A 22,274-nucleotide genomic window follows, 5' to 3' on the forward strand; every position below is an offset into this window, starting at 1 on the left:
CCTTTCTAATGTTCTTCTTTCTTTTCAGGGGCTGTGTGAAACAGAGTCCAGCTGGCAGGTGTCATGTTAAAGGCTAGCTCACGGAAGATCAATGGCACTGACACTGGCAGAAAAATCGCTGCAGGTTTTCCAGAGGTTGACGAATTGTGCGGCGACCTAAAAGATATCAGGAGAATGGTGGTCCACTCAGGAAGTGGCAGAACCACTCAGGAAGTGACAGAACCACACAGGAAGTGACCGAACCACACAGGGCAGGGTCTGGATGTCTCGTTCTTGTTGCCTTATTTGGCAATAAATAAAAACAGAGCAATCTGTTGTCAGAAACATTTGGGAGTTAAAATAATAATGACAGAAATGCTGAATCTGTGGGCATTTCAGGAGGCCTGAACTGGATCAAACTGCTCCTTTGTGCCCATCCCCTTTGAACTGTGTTCCGTCTCTCCTAGTGGGTTCTGCAATAAAGCAGCAAGAAGTGGAAGCTAGAATTAGCTCTTCTTTTAGGATTGGAACTGGACTCAGGAGTGCCATAGCGTGCACCGGGCCTAACAAGATGAAGGCACGTTTTCCTAATCAAGTTAGAAAATCTCTTGCTCCGGTTTTTTCCCCTTTCAATTGTGTTTGGACAGCTTGAGGTCAACAGGTTGTGGCATGTCACCTACTGTACATGCGTCTTTAGCTTTTCAGGAGAACCTAGCATGCAAGTAGGGAAGGTCAGTCCTGATCAACAACAATGGGAGTGTAAAAATAATGAATTGCTTGTGCTTTCAGCGCAGCTCAAGCAATGCTGCAGAGAGCTGCTGTATTCCAGAGCACAGCAAAGGCATTATGAGGTTATGACGAGCCAAGAACCCTAAAGACATTTCAGATGTTGAGGTTTAAGCAGAGGAAATGGGACTTCCGGAAGTCATAACCATAACATCCAATGGAAATAAAAAATTACATCTGTAGAGAGATCGTACAGAATCTCGCAGATTACAGACAACATGCAACACAGTTGAAGGAAAACATCAGCAGGTTTACGTTGTAACTGCCCAACTTTAAAGCACAAAGGCTGCTGAAAGTCCCAAATGTCCTGGCTTTAAAAGCACCTGGGGTTACAACGGACCATCAGCCCCATGACCTCCGACCCTGCCTGCCCTGCCCCCTTTTCTCAGCCTGGGCCTCCATCTTGGATGTTGCGGTTGCCTAGCAACCGTATCCAGGGTGGCTGCTCGGAAGCTGGGGCTATCGATCCCTGAGATAATAAATGGACTGGAGACGAAGTCTCATCGCCTCCATCCTTGCTTTTTTCACAGCTACAGGAGGCCGGGTATTTTGCGATTTATTCAGTATTAAGGGGATTTGTTCCTTTTTTTTATTTTCACCCCCCCAAAAAAAGGCTTAATTTGTTTTATGCAGTTAAATGGAGAGCAATACAGGTCATTACAAGACAACAGATTCAAAGCTGCTCAGTCAGTCCTGGAAAAGACAGATCAATGCCGCAGGAAGAGATCTGATGTCCCACCGGCCCTAGAGCACAGGGAACTGAAAATGCCGTGTCTGCAAATTGGCTGTGAAGCGTTGCTGAATTAATTCTGGAACGTGGGGCCTGCAATATGAGAGCCTGCAGGATGTTCTGGAACATCCTGTCCTTGAAGCCCACAGGAGCAGCTGCCTTCCCCTGTACAGGAGCACATAATGACTTAATTGAACTATTACCACTATTAAGTACGACAAATTTTATTTATGAGCCCTTTTCAAGAAGCTCAAAGCACCATCCTTAAACACACAGACATAATACACATGGGTGAAGAGAAAGAGTCACGAAGAAAAGTACAGAGAATTGGCTCAGTTAAAGCAAGAGTTAAGCTAAATTGTTCACGATCAGCTGTACGACATGATAGACTGAAATTTAAAAAATACAGTTGCAGAGTCTCAGGTGCATTTGGCCAGTGCGTTTCACAGGTGTGGTTCTGCATGAACCGCATGACGACTCTGTCTCCAGCTGTGTGGAACCTGGTCTTCAACAGATTTTAGTCCCTGCCGATCATTTTGGACGCCAGGGTCAACATACGATATTGCGAGACTGAAGCTCTCAGGGATGAAGCTGTTGGACACCAAAAGGAGGATTGCTTGTGATTTTTTCTCCCCTGAGCCCACGTGGTCGATGGTGGATATGCTGTATTCCTAGTTGCTGTGCAATACTTTCAGGCTCTCTGCAGCAAACTGCTGTGAACGGTGCTATTGCAAATAAAAGATTGCTTTTGGACAGAACCTGAGACAGTATTTCATTCCTAGATTTTTGGTGACTGTTTCTTCTTACCTCATTGTCTGTCATTAACATCTCTTACTTTTATTTGTTTGACAATGTTCTCCAAAAGGCTTCACAATCCACCAAGGTTTTAGGGAAGATTTACAAATCCCTTAAACAACGGCAGAAAGAGATTTCATTTTTCAGCCCTTAACATGCCCTGTCAGAGGGAATGCAACCACTAAGCCACAGAAAATTCATCCAATTCATTCTGTCAGGCCTGAGGCTGATATTCTCTGATGACAGAGGCTCTGGTGACCCCTAAGGTGATCAGAAGTAAATGCTATAGAAGTTAATTTTTGTTTAGCATGTACTGTTCATTTGAAGGGTATTCGGAGAAACGGAGGAGCGAAAAACCTTAAGGCTTTCGTGTCTCTCCACAATAAAATAACCACTGAGTTCTTTTATGAGCATAATAGATAAAACTGTGAAATTATATGAGGTTGTTTTTAGAAATTACAGGAAAACGTATTTTATTAAAGACTAAGCAGCAGCCCCAGTAAAAGGACTGAGTGTGAGAGTCAACCTTCATAATCGGGCAAAAGGTTACTCACCTTCGAACTCCCTCTTCAGCCTAATCTGAGAGGATGTTGCAAATACGATTATCCAAACCAGCCCTGGCAGGTCCCGGGTCGGGGGGGGAGGGGGGTGTTTGGAGGACAGTGGTTTTAGGGGGGTCATTGGGTTGGGGTCAGAGTAAGAGGCAGGAAGCTGCAATTAGAAGCCAGGGCTAATCTACTCCCCGGTCTGGTTTTGCAAACTCAAATAGCCGACTAAACAGCACTGGGTATCCATCTGTGTGAGATTAACAGTGTGTTCGGGCAGGATCTGCAACCGACGATCCAAAATAACCTGGAACATCTTTACATCCGAAAAGCCGGGCTGCAAACACCCGGCCAGATAAAAAGCTTTGTGGCTGCTTTGCAGAATCAGGGTGGCCCTCTGCACGCAGAGTGATGATCAGGTATGCGTTAGGGTTACAATTAGGGTTCTGTTGAGGGTCTCCGATACGCCTAGAGAGTTTCCAAGACCATGAAGAACATCACACCTGCCTTCTCGGGAACATCTCTGGAATCCTTCACGACCGGACACCAATATGGACCCACAGAAACATAGAATCCCCCCTGCAGGCCGTTTCATCTTTTGTTTGAGCCCACAAGGCAGTGAAGAAACCCTGCTGTCCGAACAGAGAATAGGCAAGTTATCGCTTGCAATGAAAAAATCGTATTTGCACAGGTAAATACCAGTTACAAATCATTCAAGTTTCAAGATCTCCTGTAAGGTAAAACCAAAGGGTCTACGCTCTCTCCCTCATCAATGCGGGGCGCGTGTGAATAATGAATTGTGCTTTGACCCAAGCGTCTCTGCAACTTGTTCTCGTGCTGCTGGCTAAACCCCCCCAAAAAAAAATCAGCAAGCAAAGGATCTGGCAAAACGAGGGGGAACTCGTGCAGCAGCCAAGTCTCCTCAAAACCCTCCTCTGTACAGGGCTGACGGAAGCCACAGGGGCCACAGATGGCCATCCGGCACATGGCGGAGTGTGGACAAGGGGCTGACCCTCTCAGCTGGACACTGCGGACAGCTCGCACGAGCCAGCGCCCCCCCACCCCCCACCCCCCTCCACCATCTCCGGGCAGCTGCCGGGGAGGAACACTAATGGCTCTTTCCCCCGGGGGTCCCTGGACACTGGCCCAGCTGGCCGGAGGGCCTCTCGCTGGCCAGCTTGCCTTCATTAGTGTTCTGCAGTGGTGTTGGGGGGGGGGCAGTTCTGTCACTGCAGCTTAAGAGAAGACAACAAGGAAAGATATAGTGTGGTGGTGGGGGGGGGGGGGGGGGGGGATAGAGGACAGGACTTCGGGGGTGAGTGACAGGGTGACCTACAGCCCAGGACCTGAAAGAGGCACTGGAGCCAAACGGACTGACTCTTAGTCTTAATTGATCTCCGCTGGCCGTGCAGGGACTGGAGGATGCTGAAGGGTGGGAGACTGCGGGGAGGGCCAGGTCGTTGGTTTAAAGAAGACCTCCGAGAGGCTGACAGGGGGACAGAAGGTGAAGGGGCGAGCTGGGGAACTGCGGGAGGGAGCAGAGGCTACCCCAGTAAAAACCACAGACCCAGACCAGGCCTGGTCACAGGGATCAGGAATACTGAACCCGACGTTAACCCCGGCAGGAAGGAGCCAGGTTAGGATTTCCCCTGGCAAGAGAAAATGGAACCAATTCCGGAAACTCAGAGCACTAGCCAGACTCCTTTATATCGCTGAGACAGGGCAAGAGCCGGAGATCTTGCTCAGAACAAACTGTAGACAAGCCAAAGGAAAGCAATCACTGCTTGAGGTTACAGGCAGCCTGCACTGCAGAAGCAGCCCACCACAGGAGAGTTTTATATAGTTGTCACGGGCTTTGAATCTGCGCTCAACTGATCAGCCTTACATTAAAAAAAACTCCCCAGAGCCACAGCTCACACGGCCCTGCGACTGACAGTCCAGCGCACCGCGAGATCTCTGACAGGCAGAAGCATGGATGAAGGTGTGTGAAGGCGGCAAAGGATATGGGGGGGCTCTGAGGATGAGCCCCCCTCTGTCACGCTTGTAAACCCCTCCTCTTAAGGACGCTCCAGCCCTTCCTTGTGTCTCCCACCCCTGCCTCCGGTTCCAGCCCCCCGTGCTATGAGAACCAGACGTTCCTGCCGATCTGGGCTCAGCTTTGGAAGATGGACCCCCCGGAAGCCCGCCTACCCGCGAGTCCAGGAGCGGCTCAACAGCACAGGCTTCACAAGGGCGTCCAGACCTTCTGGGTCCGGGACTGGAGCATCTGGTGCCGTGACCCCCCCTTTTATTCCCCCGACCCTTCACCGGATCCCACTCCGGCTTTTAACTCTGTTCCTCTTTGTCTTGGATGGACCACCCGGCTCTGGACATTTGCGCCGTCAAGGATTTCCCTGTGGACACCCTTTGGACTGTTTCCCTCGGACACCCCCCCCTGAACACCAGCGCACCTAGAACGCGCCCCCTGTTTTCCTTCCAGCCCCTTTGCAGGTTTTTTTCCCCCGTGCTTTCTCACTCCTCTCCGGATTGTGGTGTCTGCACAGGGTCCTGAAAGACCGCTTCGTGACACCCGCTGTAATGGACTCATGCTTTCATTGGTGGGCCAGCAGGGAAAGGTAGTTGCGGGAACAGAGGGCTTTTTTCAGGCGCCTGAAGTAATATGGTATCTGTCAATAAATCAATAGGACGCACAGTGTTGCCCGTGCGGTGAGCTGCACGAGTCTGCCATCGATTGGGATCGGAGAGAGAGGCAGTTGGGGGATGACCTCTGCAGTTGCCACAGGGGTTAAAGGTCATCTGTGCCTTTTGCGACTCTCTCCCCCTCCCCCCAGCTGCACTCACCATTATCAAGCTGCTGGCCAGAGCAGAATGAAAGGGACAGGGTCGGCCATCAATATCACCGTCAGCCAGAGAACTGACAAACACGGTCCCAGGCCCGGCCTGGACGCCTGGGCACCCGGACAGCGCACAGTGCTTCAATTCAGCCGTATGGGTACTACCTGCGTGGAAGAGTTCAATTCCGGATCTGGGGTGCTGTCTGTGTGGAGTTTGCATGTTCTCCCCATGTTTGTGTGGGTTTCCTCCCACAGTCCAAAGAAATGCTGGTGGGTTGACTGGCTTCTGGGAAAACTGGCCCTGGTGTGAGTGTGTGTCTATGTGGGTGTGCCCTGGTGTCCTGTCCAGCGTGTACCCGACCTTGTGCCCGTGTTGCTTGCTGGGATAGGCTTCAGCTCCCCCGTGACCCTGATTTGGAAGAAGCTGTTAGAAAATGGGTGGGTGCTCAGATCTCTTCTCTTGAAGACACCCCTCTACACTCACAGCGATGCCAAATGCTTCTGGTTTCAACTCTCCCATTTTGAAATTAAGATAGGGCAAAGACATGCCCTTCACTTAACAGCCTCATTGGAATTGCGTTTTTTTTTTCAAGTTTAGGTTTCTGGTTTACCAAACCCACGAGCAGAAAACAAAAGGAACAAGCAACAGCACAAAACAGGTTTTAACAAGTCAGGAAGCTGTTTAGACATCATCAATAACTGTTGAAATCACTCTCTTCTTCGGGACGTTTGCGTTTGTGTTTTTTTATAATTATGCTCACACCTTAAAAAATCCATTTCAAAACCCGGTATCTCAGTCTACCTCAACCCACTGCTCCACAGCCTCTGTTGTAAAAGCTGGTCAGTGTGACAAAGCCACACAAAAAACAGGAAAAAGACAAAAAAAAAAACTCCCTGCCATGTGATGCTACCTTTCTCTACTCCAGGGGAGGGGTACCCTGTTTCTGGTGAGCCCCAATCCTCCAGGATATATGGGTCACACTGAATGCATCATTTCCCAAACACTCAGATGGTTTGTCCTGGACCAGTGCTGCAGCCATTGTGGTTGCTGGAGTAGTTTAGGCCCTAGGGATCTCTCTAAAGATCTAGACCTTCACCTTGTCTTGTTGCCCAGACCAACAGGGAATGCCCCCACCAACCCCCGCCACCCTTCCCAGCTTCCCCTTCGTTTCCCATCACAACCGCCCCCCCCCACACACCTGATCCACCCCTGCCCCCCCTCCCCTCCATCTTTGTGTCCCTCACGAGGGTCTGATGAGCTAATGGGCACCTCCAAAGTTCAAAGGTCGTGCTGTGGTGATCATGTTTGCCTGACCTCAGAAATGGGGTCAACTCCATCAGCCTGAGCTTCAAGGCACAGGATGAGGGCAGGGAGTGAGGAGGTGGGGGGGGTATTGCACTGGTAATATTAGTATTCATGCAGACACACTCTCTGATATTGCAGACATCACAGTCATTCCCTTTCCTATTCCAAACTCCACCTCCATTAAAACTACTTCTTCAACGGAACTGTCCTCAATTAAATTACCCCATGTGTCTTCAGGCTCTTCAAACTGAGAATGGAAGGCAGACCTAGGGCAATTCGGGACCAAGGAGTGGACAATCTTGAAATTAGTTCTCTGGAAGGACTGCTTTTATAAAGGCGCTATAAAAAATATTGTATTATTATTGTTGTTGTTGTTGTTGTCCGTCTCCGTCTTAGCGAAATAACAACAACAAAAAAATCGTCATCCTTCCGGTCAGTTCACCAAACTCCGGCGACATGAAGATGAATCTCGCAGGCCGTGACCGCCTGAGTGTTTCCATGGAAACGAATGATGGAGTGTATTATCGACCGCCATGTCCGGTCGGAACTGGTACCTCTGATCCTACATTTTTCTTCCCCTGGAATGAGGAGAGTAGATCGATAACCTCATATTGTATGTATGAATATATATAGAATACATCCCACACTATATATATATATGTTTCCCCTCACCGTTAAAAGCGGGTAAACACCAATGGGCAGAACAATTAAACGTCGTTTCATTAACATCGTTAACTGTCCAGAATTCACTCGTTGTACGTTCAGTCTTATGGGTGTTGTTCCTTTCTCAGCCTCTGTTCCTTCTTGATTTTCGCTGAAACGCTGCGGGAAAGACTTTAAGATTCCCGAGATCTGAGCGGGGCGCACAAGCCGAAATTAAACTCGCTTCGCCCGTCAGAGAAGCGCGCTGAGGCGGCGTGTTTCTGGGGAGGGGGGTGGGAGCCTACTGGTGTATCTCCAGGCCGCCTGGATGTGTCTTGACGTAACTAAAGTTTAGAAGGGCGAAATAAGATATAAATATTTGTTTTTGTGGGGGGGAAAACCAAACAAGCCTGGACCAAAGTCGCCCGGAGGTTCCCCACAAGCCAGGGGTCGTGGCTGATGCCACAAAGCGCTGAATTCAAGAGAAAGTTCACGGCCGCTCTACAAGCCCCGAGATCGTGTCCTGCCCTCAGGCAGGAGATAGACGTCTGCACCCGGCGCTCCTTCGGCATTCACGATGCCTCGATATCCCAACAAACGCCCGGGGAGCGGCGGCGAAGTGATTGTTTAAATCGTATCAGCGAGCAAACCGTCTTTAAAAAAAAACAAATCTCAGGGTTTTGACTGATGCGTAATTACGCACCAGCTGGCCTCCCAGCAGGTCCTTGGACTGCGGGGGGAAACAGGGGCACTCTTCCAGAATGGAGCTCCAGTGACGTCTGGACATCCCTACCGCTATGAAACCACTGAGGGAATTTAACATCTGGCGAGGCGTTGTTTTGTGTTGGATCCATTGAATCTCTGAAACACGGACATGCCCCCCCCAAAACAAGATATTAACTTTTAAAGACCAGGCGGCGTGTGGATGCACTCTACCTGCAATGAGAATGACCTTTTCTAATGGAATATTCTTTTAAATCGAAGCGCCACAGTAACTTGTTTTGGGCTCGTTTTTCACCCTGGGGGGCTGCGGAACAGCTCATAGTGAAAGACACATTCCTTTTCTGTTTCCCACGCAGAAGCCAGGGTCAGCGGCCAAGCTAATCTGGAAGAAACTGCGCTGCGCCTCGCACCGGGGCCCTTTCACGCTAATTGTGACGAATGAGCTGGCCTTTGAAAAAGCACTTTTTTCCCGTTCTGGTACCGCGGCCACAGAATGGGAACGGAGACCGCATTCCCTTCGCCCAAATGCCATGTGACCTTTCCCCATTTCTACTCCAAACAACTGAAACCCCTCCCAGCAGGTCCCCTGGGCGGCTGTGCGGAGAGCAGGGGGCGCGTCGTCGCCCAGTAATTCACAGCGGAGCAAGAGAGGGGCGCTCAGGTAGTGTTCTTGTGCGAACCCCTCCCTGCGCTAGGGGGCGCAGTTTCCCCTGGTCGGCAGGCAGAGATTCCGGACGAGAGAGCTGAAATAATTCGGCCGGGGCGCAGAATCTCTCCCTTTGCAGAGCTAACCAGCTCCCGGACAAGCTTCATCGGAAATGTATAGCGGGGCTAGAACCTCCCACCTCTCATGAGCATACGGCTGGCCTGCTCAGTTCAAACGGTCGTTTTCAATACAGTGTTAAGTTCCTTCCTGTTCGTCGCAGCACAGGGCACAGAGAGCAGCAGTGTTTGTATTCCCGTACACACCACCGCCAACACACTGTGCGCAGGAGCCCTTCCGATGCGGATGGCGCTTATTCAGTGTGGGCTGAATTTACAGTGACACCCGAAACAGGCTCCACAGCCGAAACGTTGTGTTTCTTTTCTTCTATTTTTCAGCATGGAATAAAACTTTTAATGAATTAACAGGGATATTGTTTTCCAAATGTGGCCATTCTATTACCGTTGGGTGAACTCATGCTTTAATGTGTTACATAAAGGTAGTGATTGTGTGCTACCAGAGCAGTGTTATTAAGCTCTTAGGCACTGTGGCCACCACCAAGGGCACTCCTAATTAGCAGTGACTGCTCATCAAGGGCACTCCTAATTAGCAGTGACCCCTAAAACAGGGAGCTCCCCTGAAAGAGCACAGATCATGCCCCAGGGACCGTGGCCCGGAGCCTTCGTCTTGTGTCGTGGGGCTTTCGTGTCAATTGAGCTCGTAATCAATTAGTCGAACAATTTAGGAGCGGCTCTCAATCCAGCAGCGCCGCGCGTACAGGAGTTTGTAAACTGGACCACACAGACGCCGCAGGAACAGAAGGCAGCGTCCCAGCGCTGTGAGGCGTTAACTACCCTATTATTAATTATTCTTGTTGAACATGAAGAGGATGACGCCACTGTGAAAAGTGTTAAGAAATAAGGTTTTCTTCTTCACAGCAGAAATGCGTTCCTAGTTTTAACTCGTTCCTTTGCAGCCCCCCTCGCAAACCTATGGATTAACACGGCGGACCCCTCTCCTCGACGGTCACTGACCGGGTTCACACGCACAGCCCCCCCGGGGGCTCCGTGGGCGCGACCGTGTTTGTGGCGGCTCGCCTCCCCGAGAGTGTCAGGCAGGGAACAACTCCAAAAGTTAGGAAACACGGTACAGCTCGTTGTTGGGGGTTTTTTTCTCTCTCGAAATAACTCCCAAGAAAGGGGGACGAGAACAAGCCCACGCTCCGACAGCGAGGTGCCGGGTCATTCATCATCGGCTCTCCTGACTGTCAGAATGAGCCGAGCCCGCGTGAGTAATTGCTCGACCCCCGCCCGTCATTTGTCAAGGGCCCTGGAGCCAGAGGCCTGGATGAACCAAGGAGCCGTGTCCGGGCGGTGTGCGGAGAAGGTCAGGCCAATGCATTTCACACATTAGCCAGGGAATCGTTTTACTTTGGTGACTACGCATGTCGGGAGAGGAAATCCTGCCTATTATAAATGGAATCTGAAAACATTATTTTTTTCCAGATATGGAAGTGTGTGTGTGTGGGGGTGGATAATCGCGTGGAAACCAAACCGGTCACTGCTGTCCCGAATTATTTTATTCGTCACAGCCCACTCCCATCCTAAATAAAACGATTGAATCCCGGGAAAGGCACCGAGAGGAAACCAACAATGCAATATCTGGAATATGATAAACGTCACTTACTTAAATACCTGAGTTTCCGTGCGGCTTGGGCCCGCAGCGCGCTCACTCGCACAGGCCCTCGGACATGACAAACGGGACAGCGCCGGATGCTGCCACCTAGTGGATACGCGCGGGATTACACAGGCAGGTCCCTGTGACAAGACCAGTGCCAGGACATCAGATCTGTTTGACCGAAACTGATCCACAAAGACCGTCTTCAAAAACACCGTCTTCGGTTTTGGAAACTGCCAAGCCGCATCTGAAGTTTATCAGAAAATACAAGAACAGGTAAGTTATTATTTTTGTGTGTAAATCATTCCGCATATCTTTAGCCGAACTGTTCTTTTGAATGTGCAGGAGGGTCATGTTAATTTGAGAAATGAAGGTAAAAGCAGAGGAAAACGGTTCTCGCTCATCAACGAAGCCATGGACTGGAGTTGAGAAAATGTGCGAGTATCTCCACCTAGCGGGGAACATGTGTGATTGCATTTCGGGATCGGCACCGGCAGAGCAGAGCAGAGCAGGACTCTGAGGACAGAAGTTAGGCGAGACGCGTGATACTGAAAGACAGACACAGTCAAAACACGACTTTTCGCTCAGCGGGGAATGAGTTCTGCACACTGTGCACCAAAACTAGCTGGTCAGGCCTGGGAAGCACAAGTAAAGGCGAGGAAGAAGTAGCATTTTGTAATTCCAAAAATACAGATCTTTAGAAAGACCACAGAAAAAAAAAGATTGTGATCACTACACTAGCAGCCCTTAAGTCAGTTCACTTCAGTAGAGACTTCCTGAAAACCTCAATGGGGATGAGGAGCTGGAGGCAGGGTGATTGTTAATTTTTCATTAAGGCTTAATTAAGGTAGTTAAGGACTTGGGGAGGAGCACGAATTCACAGGAAGCAAGTAAATACAGCGGTTTTTCCAATTTATAAAAAAAACAATTAACCACCAGCTGTATCACCCTGCAGCTGCCAGCTGGCAGCCCCACTGGAGCTCAGCAGGTGTGAGCCTGGCCAGTACCTGGTGGGGAGACTCCTGGGAAAGCTGAGGCTGCTGGAAGAGGCGTGGGACCAGTAGGGGGCGCTCACCCTGCCCTCTATGTGGGTCTTAATGTCCCAGTATAGTGATGGGGACACTATACTGTAAAAAAGGCGCCGTCCTTCAGATGAGATGTAAAACTGACTCTGTATCGACTCTCTGTGGTCATTAAAAATCCAAGAATTAGTGATGCGCGGGTCGGCTTGTTTTTTAACCCGCACCCACCCAAATCGCGGGTGAGAGTTAGCCCGCGCATCACTCGCCCAAATGCTTCTCAAAAACAGGAAGGGTGTCCACCCCGTTGTCCCATGACCTGGCTCCAGCACTCTGCTGTCCTCCTCCCTGAGAGCTGGTGAGTGGGGAGTGTTCCATGAAAACTTGTTTGTTTTTTTTCTTGGACAGATGGGAGTCCTTTGTGACTGAAGCGAGTGAGTGAGTGAGTGGGCTGTGTATTTGCAAACCAGCAGAGTAAAGTGCGCAGACGCTGGTCTACAAGGGATCCCCACCACCATTTAACAAGATGATTTTAAAGATGAGATTTACCTCTGCGAAACAGAAAGGTCAACGCGCCCTTGTACACACCAGGGCTTGGCCACAATCATTTCATTTTGTTGCTGTAGAATGCAAACGAACCAGGTTGTTGCACAATGACCCCAGGTTGGCTCTCGAAGGTTGACGGCAAGAAAGAGCTGCCTGAACCTTTTCCAACCAAAAAAAGGCAACCGTCCCCCTCCAGGTTTAACACTTACAGTACGAGCCACTCGAAGGGAGAGGGAGCGCGACAGACCGCACGCGGAGGAACTTCAGGTCGAATAAGTGCTAAAATATTACACAAAGGGAAAAGAAAAAGAGGTCACAGTTGTATTAAAGGGTGCAATTTCAGTTTGGAACTTCTACAGCATGGAAATTGATATGTATTGCTATAGCTTACAATCACTGCATCAACAGTCAATAAGCTGGCATTAATAGAGCTCTATTAATCACCCATTCCCTTTATTACCAATTGTCATTATTATTCTCCTGTACAAACGCCAGTAGCTTCTGCATGGACAAAGTATTGTTTGCATCATGTATGCAGGTCCGGTCACAGTCCACTCTGCACCCCATTGTGCAGGTGGACACGCACCCACCGAGCAGAAGATCTGTCACGAGACCTGGCCCCTCAGAGACGCCCTTCAGGCTGGGGAGCGTCCAGTGCCGATCACAGGCTTCAATCCGATGAGCACAGCTACACTCCCAAGCCCCTAAACGCTCAAGGGTCACGTTTTTACAAACAACCTGAGCTCAGTCCTTGCTGCAGCTGAGGGCCAACAGACACCTTCATTTATGAAAAAACAACTCAAATTGATAAGCCATAAGCTATCCGTAAGAATGGCAGAATAACAGAGAACCCCCAATCTAGTGACACAGGTGGACACAACAGTAAGTAGGGGTAATTACTGCCTGCCAAATTATTTTATTTGACTGTCAAATTCTGTAACTTCAAGCTCAGTAACGGAGCCCCACTGCGTTTGACTTACAATGATGGAACATAAGAAGAGAGGCTACCTCTTTGCCGAAGCGCTCCAGAACTACTGCACTAGTTCAGGTGGCTTAGAAAGTCGGACAACCCTGTGGACAGCCCTGCCTTGCAGCCACACACGCCCTTCCAAGTCATTTTCTCCTGGGGTCCGCGAGGAATGACACAGCAGCCCCGCGCGCAGGAAGGAAAGAGTTAATAGTCCAGCGACGTGGAGAGAACCCGTTCTGCATAGAAAGCAAAGACGAAATCCGTGCCGAGATCGTGCTCGTCCGGCGAAACCTGAAAGTCCGCTGCTCATCCTGCTGAGCACGAGGACGCAGCACAACCCTGACTGATGCTCCTCTTCGGCAAAGAGAAACTCCCACATGGCTCGGTCCCGCAGCTCTGAAGTGTAACCCCAACTTCCTGAAACCAGACCCCCCCATTCATCTTGGGGGCCGCAGGAATCCTTCCATTTCCCTTGAGTGAAACAGCAGGTGAACTGCTGCCTTTTTTATTGCACTTCGAACAGATAAAGAGCCCCACAGCCACATTTTAAGCTCCTCATGGTGACATCAGGGCATCGGCTACCTCAGCAAAAGGTTCTACATGACAGCCCCTTTGAACAGATTCTAGACAGTAACTAGAAATAGGATGATTGACCTACAGGCATGTGGGGGGCACTGCCCGGGGACGTAAAGGCACCCCTCTTGTAATTCGTTCTGCAAGAGCCCCTGAACGATGCAGGTATTTTTTTAAAATGGAGAAATTATCACACACACACAAAAAAAGAAATACAGCTCTGAACAGAGGGGGGAAAACACCCAAGAATACAGACTCTTGACTCGGAAGCAGCTGAAGATGCTGGATGCTATGGGACTTGAATAACTCCGGAAAGCTGTTTACGTGATTCTTCAAAAATGAATCGCCACCCCTTTCACTCTGGCAAGAGTTACTTTTCCACCACGATTTTACAAAAACAAAAAAATCAGTATTAACTTCTAAACCTTCCGTTTAAATGATCTAGCTTTTAGTTGGGCGAGCTGCGTTTCCAATTCCTTGCAAAGCTTCTGCAATACAAGGATTTGAGAGGTCTAGCACAGAAGGAAAAATGTGTCAGGCTTCAGAGAAGACACCTGTGAAGCCCCCGCTGGGATTTGAGGCCCCTGACCGCTTCCAAAGCCCCACAATGCTCCGTGCTTCCAGATCACAATCACGTCAAACCTTCAGACCCCCTCCCTTCCAAAAGAGAAGCCCCCGTAAAATGGCTGTACGAGGGGCCTTCCTTTTAAGTTGTGCTTTATCTCTTTCACCAGCCGTGGAGAAAGCAACGAGACAGTCGCCACTGTCCACGCTGTGCCGCGCCACAAAACTGCCCAGCGAGCGTCCACATCGCTTCCCTCCAGGCAGCAGTTAAAAAAGTTTAAAAATAAAATAGCCACCTTAAGGAATTCAACTGCCACCCCAGCACTTTTTCAGTTTTCTGTCTGTTTTTGTGGGGATAGGTAGAAGGCGGACAGCAAGACTGAAAGAACAAGGAGTAAAAAAGGAAAACAGGCATTTCCAAAGACAGCCTAGATCACCTTGAAGGCCCCCCTCCATTTCAAACCCTCTCACTCACACTTGGGATCATACCATTTGGAAAGGTGGGGGTCAGGGAATTTTGAAGGTACCCAAGGCCATCTGAGGCCCCCAAGCTTATTCTCCACCAATTCAATTTTCATTTATGCTATAAAATATTACTATGCAGTCACGGAGATGGAGTACACCTAAAGGAAACTGGTCAGCCACCCATTTGTAATCCAAGGCCCTGATTCAGTGTCCTCCCCGCGCACACAATACCATTTGTCCATGGTTTTGCAACAGTCCTGCAGAAATTAGACCCCCCAAAAAAACTCTACAACCCTAACAGACCGACATCAACAACAAAAAAAAAAACCCAAGGAGGCCGAAGGATCAGGATTTGCTGAAGGCCGCCATGACGGCCCAGATCATCTCGTAGGCCCTGGGCTTGGCGCCCTCCACGTCGGGGTCGCCGTCGAGCAGCGCCCGCGAGCGCGTCACGGCCGTCTCGTACTGCTCGTCGGGCAGCGCCGTGAAGACGTTCTCCAGCACGTCCGAGGCGCTGGCCAGCACGATGAGGGCCAGCAGGCGGCGGTCCATGCGGTGCGCGTCGTTGACCCAGCGCTCCAGCAGGCTCTCCTGCACCCTCTTGACCAGCCGCTGCTTCTCCGTGGCGTTGGTGACGGGGTGCGTGGTCATGTCGAACAGCAGGAAGTTCTGCTTCTCCGTGGTCAGGATGCCCTTCTCCACCAGGCTCTTGGCCAGGCGCTCCCGCACGTTCCGCAGCTGGTAGTGCAGCTTCAGGGGGTTCCAGGTCTCGCCTGGCGGGGCGGGGGCAGACACACACAGGGGGCAGACACACACAGGGGGCAGACACACACAGGGGGCAGACACACACAGGGGGCAGGGGCAGACACACACAGGGGGCAGGGGCACACAGGGACAGACACACACAGGGGGCAGGGGCAGACACACACAGGGGGCAGGGGCAGACACACACAGGGGGCAGGGGCAGACACACACAGGGCAGGGGCAGACACACACAGGGCAGGGGCAGACACACACAGGGGGCGGGGGCAGGGGCAGGTACACACAGGGGGAAGGGGCAAGGGCAGACACACACAGGGGACAGATACACACAGGGCAGGGGCAGACACACACAGGGGGCAGACACACACAGGGGGCAGGGGCAGAGGCAGACACACACAGGGGGCAGGAGAAGATACACACAGGGGCAGATGCACGCAGGGCAAGTGTGGGATTTAAAGCACAACAATCAGAAAGTCAGATCTGTATTTGTGTGACCAAGAGGATTAAGATACCTGAATAAAATGATCAACCCCTAAAAACATGAGTCTAAAAATGAGAAGAGGCCATTCAGCCTGTCTTGCTCACATGGTTACTAATAGTTTATTGATCCAAGGTTCTTATCCAGTTTTACTGAGGATTGCAGGGAATCAGCTTCAACAACCCAGCTGGGCAGCTTGTTGCAGGCACCCACCACCCTTTGTGTAAAGAAGCGGTTCCTGTTGACGACCCTAAAGTTTTCTACCTCTTTGTTAGGACTGCCACCAGGACATAAACATGTAAACAGCCCACTGCAGCAATCACGTGACCATAAGACAGTAGGGCATAGTCACATGTGTCCCAAGAAATAACAGGGTGCAGAAATCACGATCGCAAACCTCACCGCAGGATGACTTTCAAAGGCTTTGGTGCTGTGAAAAAGAAACAGCCCTAAAAAATCCTTTCCTCTACACCTGAATCTTGAAAAGTTTACAATGCGCCCGTCAGAGAATGGAGAGGATATTTCTCCCTCTCGAGTACAAAGGCTTTGCCGTCCGATAGGAGATCTAAGAAGGCATCTTCAGGGAGATTGAGAAGGTGTCTGGTACCTGTGAGGAGCTCGATCCAGCTCTGGACGGTCTCGGGGGGCTCGGTGACTTTGATGTGCTTCAAGGCTTCATCCAGCAACACATCTCCTGTTGGGGCATCGGACTTTAACAGCACCTGGACAAGCAAGGGGGGTTGGTTTGGGTATAGATCCAGCGTTATCCAAGAAAACCCAATGGAATCCATTCTGCCAACTTTATCAGCACACTGATAATTTATACTTTATATTTTTAGAATATACTCTCCTACCCTCCACGAGAAGGTACCGGATCTCCTGTATAAAGGCTAAGAGAGCATTTACCTCATTTATACCATTTACTTCATTTAAACATTGTTGAATGACGAAAAGATTTTACAGGTAGGGATGTTGTTATTCTTATTATTTTTAGACTCCTCACAAACTAATTGCCTATTTTGTAAACTTGCGGTCCTGGAAGAGTTCTGATTGAGTGCTTTTGTTGAACGTCGTTTTGTGTCATGTTTTTTTCTTCTGTTCTTGCATTGCATCACTGTCGTATATCGTTGCTCTATGTCTGGGAGCTCTTGGCGTGCGAGACCAATTCCCTCAGGGGCGCTCGAGGCGAATTCAATCCGAGCCTCACCTTCCGGTCCAGCAGTTTCTTTTTCCTCATGGCCTGGGGTTGGAGCTGTATCCTCCCCCTCAGGGCCAGCTCGATCAGGATGGCGCCGCGGAGTCCGGACGAGATGCTGTCGTTCCAGAAGGAAGTGTAGCCCTGGGGAGACGGTCACACAGCACACGCATTGACCACACCCCGCGACAGTCCTGGGTCTCAAGAGGAAAGGATGTTGGGGAGCGCTCATCAACCTCGCTAGCGTGCCGTCTAAAAGCCTAACCCAGCCCAGTTCTTGCAGCACCGTGGCAACGGAATTTGGAGGGAACAGGAGCCAGATACCAACTGTCCTGACAAACTACGTTTCACTTTTTTAAAAAGCCCCAATACCCATACCTAGCCAGGGTTTCCTCCAGGAAGCGGGGAAACTGTTTTTCTCCTCAAAAGGATTCTCTTTTTCTGCCTGGGCACGGTTTCTTTCTCTCTTTTAATCTGTATTGAATTCCAGGAAGTTGACTTAAGAAAAAAAAAACTGTGCATCAACCGGATGGAAACAGGACACAGAGAGGCTTTTACAGGATGCTTTACAACACCTTGCACAAGCCCAATCCCACCCCACCCTTTTACAGCTCCTTAAAAAAAGTCCTTAACCTTTTAAAGAGGAGCCGCAGTCAGGAACAAGCACAGCTGCACAGCCAGTCACACCCACAATTGCAGTCCAAGCCCTGTTAGAACTACACTCGGGTTCACTAGCTACCTAGCGGCTTGCTGGAGACTACGGACAGTTTTCTCCAGCTTCTGTCCTGGTCAGACCCCAGATTTCCCTTGGTTTCCACTGTCTGTAGCGGCTGACCATGCCTATCCAAGCTGTGTGATGTACCACAGTCCACTTCCAAATATGGCATAGCTGCAATGTAAAATTCATACAACAGGACAAGCCTTGTGCTAATTTGTAAAGACCTTTAGGCCTGGGATTGGCTGTCTGACAGCTTCAAGCTGTGTGAAGAATGCAGCTGGGTCATTTTAGACGTGCACAAAGACCAAACTTAGTTATGACCCCCCCCCCCAACCCATAACCCACATCTGGGGGCTTCCTAGTAGCTAAGCAAATTTAATAATGCTCACACCGGAAGAAGGCTCCACGGCCGAAACGTTGTGTTTTCTTTCTTCTTTTTTCAGCCTGGAATAAACCTATTACTTGTTCCTTTGCAGCCTACGCCTGCTGACGCAGCTCCCCACCTGAACTAATATAATAACGCCTGGCAGGAGAGGAGGATGTCTCCAAGGACGATACTGGTCATTACCAGCTCTGTTGCACTCTTTAGTGTTCAACACTGATGGGGAAATATTTGGCTTAGAGAGTGTCAGGACAAGCCAGGGAGACTTGTGCATGGGCGTGGTTGTGTTAGATGTGGGTGTGGCTAGAAGTGGTGTGTATGGTCCAGAGTGGTGTGGGCGTGGCCCAGAGTGATGTGGGTGTGGCCATGTGTGGATGTTTGGTAAAAGATACAGTACCTCCTTGTCCTTAATTCCCAGTAGCAGAACCTCCTCCATGAGCGTGAGCCTCAGGTCCTTGGAGTCATCCTTGTCCTCCTCTTCCTCCTCGAGGGCATCCTCCCGATCCGCCTCCTCCCTGGAGCTCCGCTTCTCCACCACCTCCGAGCGCCGATTCCGATGGGTCAACGTGCTCATGCTGCCGGCCGGCCCACCTGGACGGGCAACCGGACACATAAAGGGATCATTGCCGCCGGGGTCCTCGTGCTGCACATGCAGTTGGACACTCTGGGGATCCAGTCTGATAGGATGAGCAGCAACATCTCAGGAGCAACTACCAGAGCCCAAGCACACCTTGCATTTTGGGTCGTCTGATCAGGTTCACGTAACAGGAACCTGTAGCTCAGCTTCAAAGACATTACATCAGTCACACAACTTCAGGTGCCTCTCTCATTACAGACCTAAAGCGCTTTACAATGATTGAGGTTCAGACAAAGATTTCTGGGAGTTGCTGTACTGGAATGGCTCAGTCTCACACAAGAGGTGTGTCCTTACAGCTTGGCCTTTAAAGAAAAGCCCCCTGCCCTGAGCACTAAGATCTTGAGACTTTCTAAAAGGACTGTTTCACACCATGACATCAGATCCTATAATGGTCTCTCGCAGACATCTCCTATTATTTCCCACATTAAATACCATAGCAAAGCTCTCCCTTCTGGAAGAGAAAACATCCTTAATGCATGGTCGTTGGAACACCTTAATTTGTTACGAGCCACAAGCTATGTCCAAGCCTGAAAGGCAAGAATTGTTCAGTATGTTTTCCTGACACCCTTTTTAACTCATCAAAGCTATTTAAATGTCTGTGCGTGTGGGGGTAGAGGGGTCAATTTATGCGACAGTTCAGCTGAGTGCACTGATGACATTAAAACATCCCGTGGATTTTATTTTTAAGTTAGAAATCTCTACCAACCTTCTATAGCTTTTCCAGCTGGCCAGTCAGAGATCACTCCCAGGTCTGTGCCGGTCAGTAGGCAATCACTCTTGATTCTCTCCAGCTGACCAGTCCGCACAAACTCCTCAAGATTGAATAATCACCTGCCTTATTTTATTCCAAAGTCTTTAACAATTGAGGCATTAATCAGCAACTAGAAACACTACCAGACGACAGATTCAATAAACCATTGGTGCAATGTTGTAATTGGTTACCAGACAAACAGAAGTGTGTTCGCATCAGTAGTTTCCCCCTGAGCTGCTCATTTTATAAACACCACACGTTCCAGATACAGCGTCTTTAAATATTTAGAGTATAATATTATATACAAATTCTTAGAATCGGGATGCTCATTTTTCCAAGCTGAGCGTCCCCTCAACAGCGCGCTGTCCGCCCAGACTCGCTTGACTTCTCCTTACTGGACACCCTTTGTGCTTGTTCATTTCCCTGCTTCGGGTTGTGTTTCGACTTGCGTGCAAACTGGATTAAGTGTGGGTACTACAAAATGGTTACCGATGCAAAAATAACATTGAAACCCCAGTCTGGAATACAGGTGCTGCCCTGGAACCCCAAAGATCCATAAGGAATATGTTCCGAATTCATAATCGACAGGTTCATTCCACCCTAAAATACAGTTCATTTAAATACGCTTTGAGATCTCGATGACAGTAACGATAGTAAAGCATTTCCCCTTTACGGAGTTTAGAAGGAATGAATAAGATATTTTTGTGCATAACTGCAAGTCGTGTGTTTTTGGTAACGTTATTATAAACGCTCATTCTACGTTAACCACCAACAGCTCCGTCACGAACTTCACAAGAATATTTGTTCATGCGGATTACTCAACTCGCCTCGTTCCAACATGTCTATTTTAATACAGGTGTGTAGGAAACGCTCCCTTTTCAACAAATAATTATTTTACAGGGACAAAGGTATTCAAAGACGTAACCGACCACCGAAACTTCAGGGGTGACTTATTTTTTTCTTTCGTGTTCTTTTTTTTTAAATCAATTAATGGTACGTCGATAAAGAAACAGAGCTTACTGCCAAATGCGTTTCCAAAATACTGCACAAGCACTTCCTTGTCCAGGAACAGCAAAAAAAAAAAATCACAAAATAATTATTTTACTGTGGTTACTTACTGCTGTTGCGTTCATTCGAAGCGTCTTTTCCTGAACTGGTTTGCTACGAAAAACGTTTATTTTCTTTTATATTTTACTGGAAATAAAACCATATAACTTACCTACTTCACAGAGTTACAAAGTAAACAGAAAACTTCCTGTTACTCGGAGGGGAGGGAAGCATCCTAACTTGTTAGCCCGATGGACACGCCCCTTGAAACTAATCCGGCCAATCATAACTCGAGCTGTCAAACGGTGCCCAATAGTTGATAAAGATACTCGTAAGCGACGCCCACCGCTTTTTTTTTCCCCAGGAAGAGATTGACAAGGTCGACGTGTAATCGAATTAAGAGTTTAAAAATGTATGTCCAATAAGGTAACGATAAATTGGTGAATCAGAATTATGTTAAAAGGAAAGGAAACGGCTTTTAGGATTACGTGTTTTCTCAGAGTCTTTTTTTTTACTTAATACTATCACAAGTTTATCTCGTTTTTCTTTGGGATCTTCGAAACAGTTTGATAAAAGAATAAAATCTGAGAGCGAGCTCACAGGTCTCCGCAAGGCTAGCCGTGATAATGATGCTCCGGAAAAAAATGTTGGCTGAAAGCACAGCTGATAATAAATATACGTTTTTGGTATTTTACTGAGGGAAGGTTTTAAGACAAGGGAAGTTTTGAAGAAAAGGGCTTTCACTCTTAGTGTGCCAGTACGCCCAACCAAGATCAGATGAGTTAGATGCTGAACTAGTTTTGTTTAACAGAATGGCATTCGTTCGTAATACAATGATATTTTGATGTGTTGCAGATAATAAGGACAATGGCTAGGGTAGTGTAAAATGTGAGGTTGTTTTTAAAAAACAAGCAGTTACCGCGCTCTGCTTCGTATCCGCATGCGAGTGCATATACCTCATGTCAAAGAAAATGTGAAAACCCCTGTCCGACTCACTTCACGTAACGTGGTAATTATCTGTCCGCCAGTAGGATCCAGCGCTGGACGTGTCAGTTTAGCGCAAGCTTTTTCAAAAGTTAATTTCCTTCCTATGAGCACCTGTGTCTCCAGCAGGATCAGTCTCACCACGTGGATCGGCTTCAGTTTGACGCTTCGCTTCCATTAGGGAATCCACGGCGCCCCCTAGCTGTCACGCCTTTAATTCCCACAGATGAGTAATTCACCAGTCTTTATTATCCCCGGGGGAAGCTGTTTTACACCAGCAGCAGTGTTGGTGTACAGACGGAGAGAAGAAAAGAAAATCGACAGGAACAACAATATACATATTTACATAGAAGGCCAAGAGTTCAGTAACGATATGGCTACAGGTATGAATGAGAGCTGGAATCTGTTGGTTTTGCAGTTGGGATGTCGGTATCTGCGTTCTGATGGGAGTGACTGGAAGTTA

General features: G+C 49.0%; 1 protein-coding gene across 3 annotated transcripts; it reads right to left on the reverse strand.

The window, feature by feature from the left end:
* Positions 1-12,717: 12,717 nt before the first annotated feature.
* LOC148639976 (Golgi phosphoprotein 3-like) lies at positions 12,718-21,963 on the reverse strand. Of its 3 annotated transcripts, none has more exons than XM_088620325.1 (5): positions 21,824-21,963; positions 18,790-18,983; positions 17,305-17,436; positions 16,705-16,819; positions 12,718-15,630 (listed from the first exon to the last, which is right to left on the reverse strand). In XM_088620325.1, exons 2-5 carry the CDS (start codon positions 18,964-18,966, stop codon positions 15,203-15,205), a joined length of 852 nt encoding a protein of 283 aa, XP_088476451.1. In that variant the 5' UTR covers positions 18,967-18,983; positions 21,824-21,963; the 3' UTR covers positions 12,718-15,202. The 3 variants fall into 3 exon arrangements, with proteins under 3 accessions (XP_088476451.1, XP_088476450.1, XP_088476449.1); XM_088620324.1 differs by lacking the exon at positions 21,824-21,963 and adding an exon at positions 21,000-21,102; XM_088620323.1 differs by lacking the exon at positions 21,824-21,963 and adding an exon at positions 20,899-21,056.
* Between the last annotated feature and the right edge of the window lie 311 nt (positions 21,964-22,274).

The sequence above is a fragment of the Lepisosteus platostomus genome, chromosome 26 (assembly GCF_059453375.1).
Source record: "Lepisosteus platostomus isolate fLepPlt1 chromosome 26, fLepPlt1.hap1, whole genome shotgun sequence".
In the NCBI taxonomy this organism is placed as follows: Eukaryota; Metazoa; Chordata; class Actinopteri; order Semionotiformes; family Lepisosteidae; genus Lepisosteus; species Lepisosteus platostomus.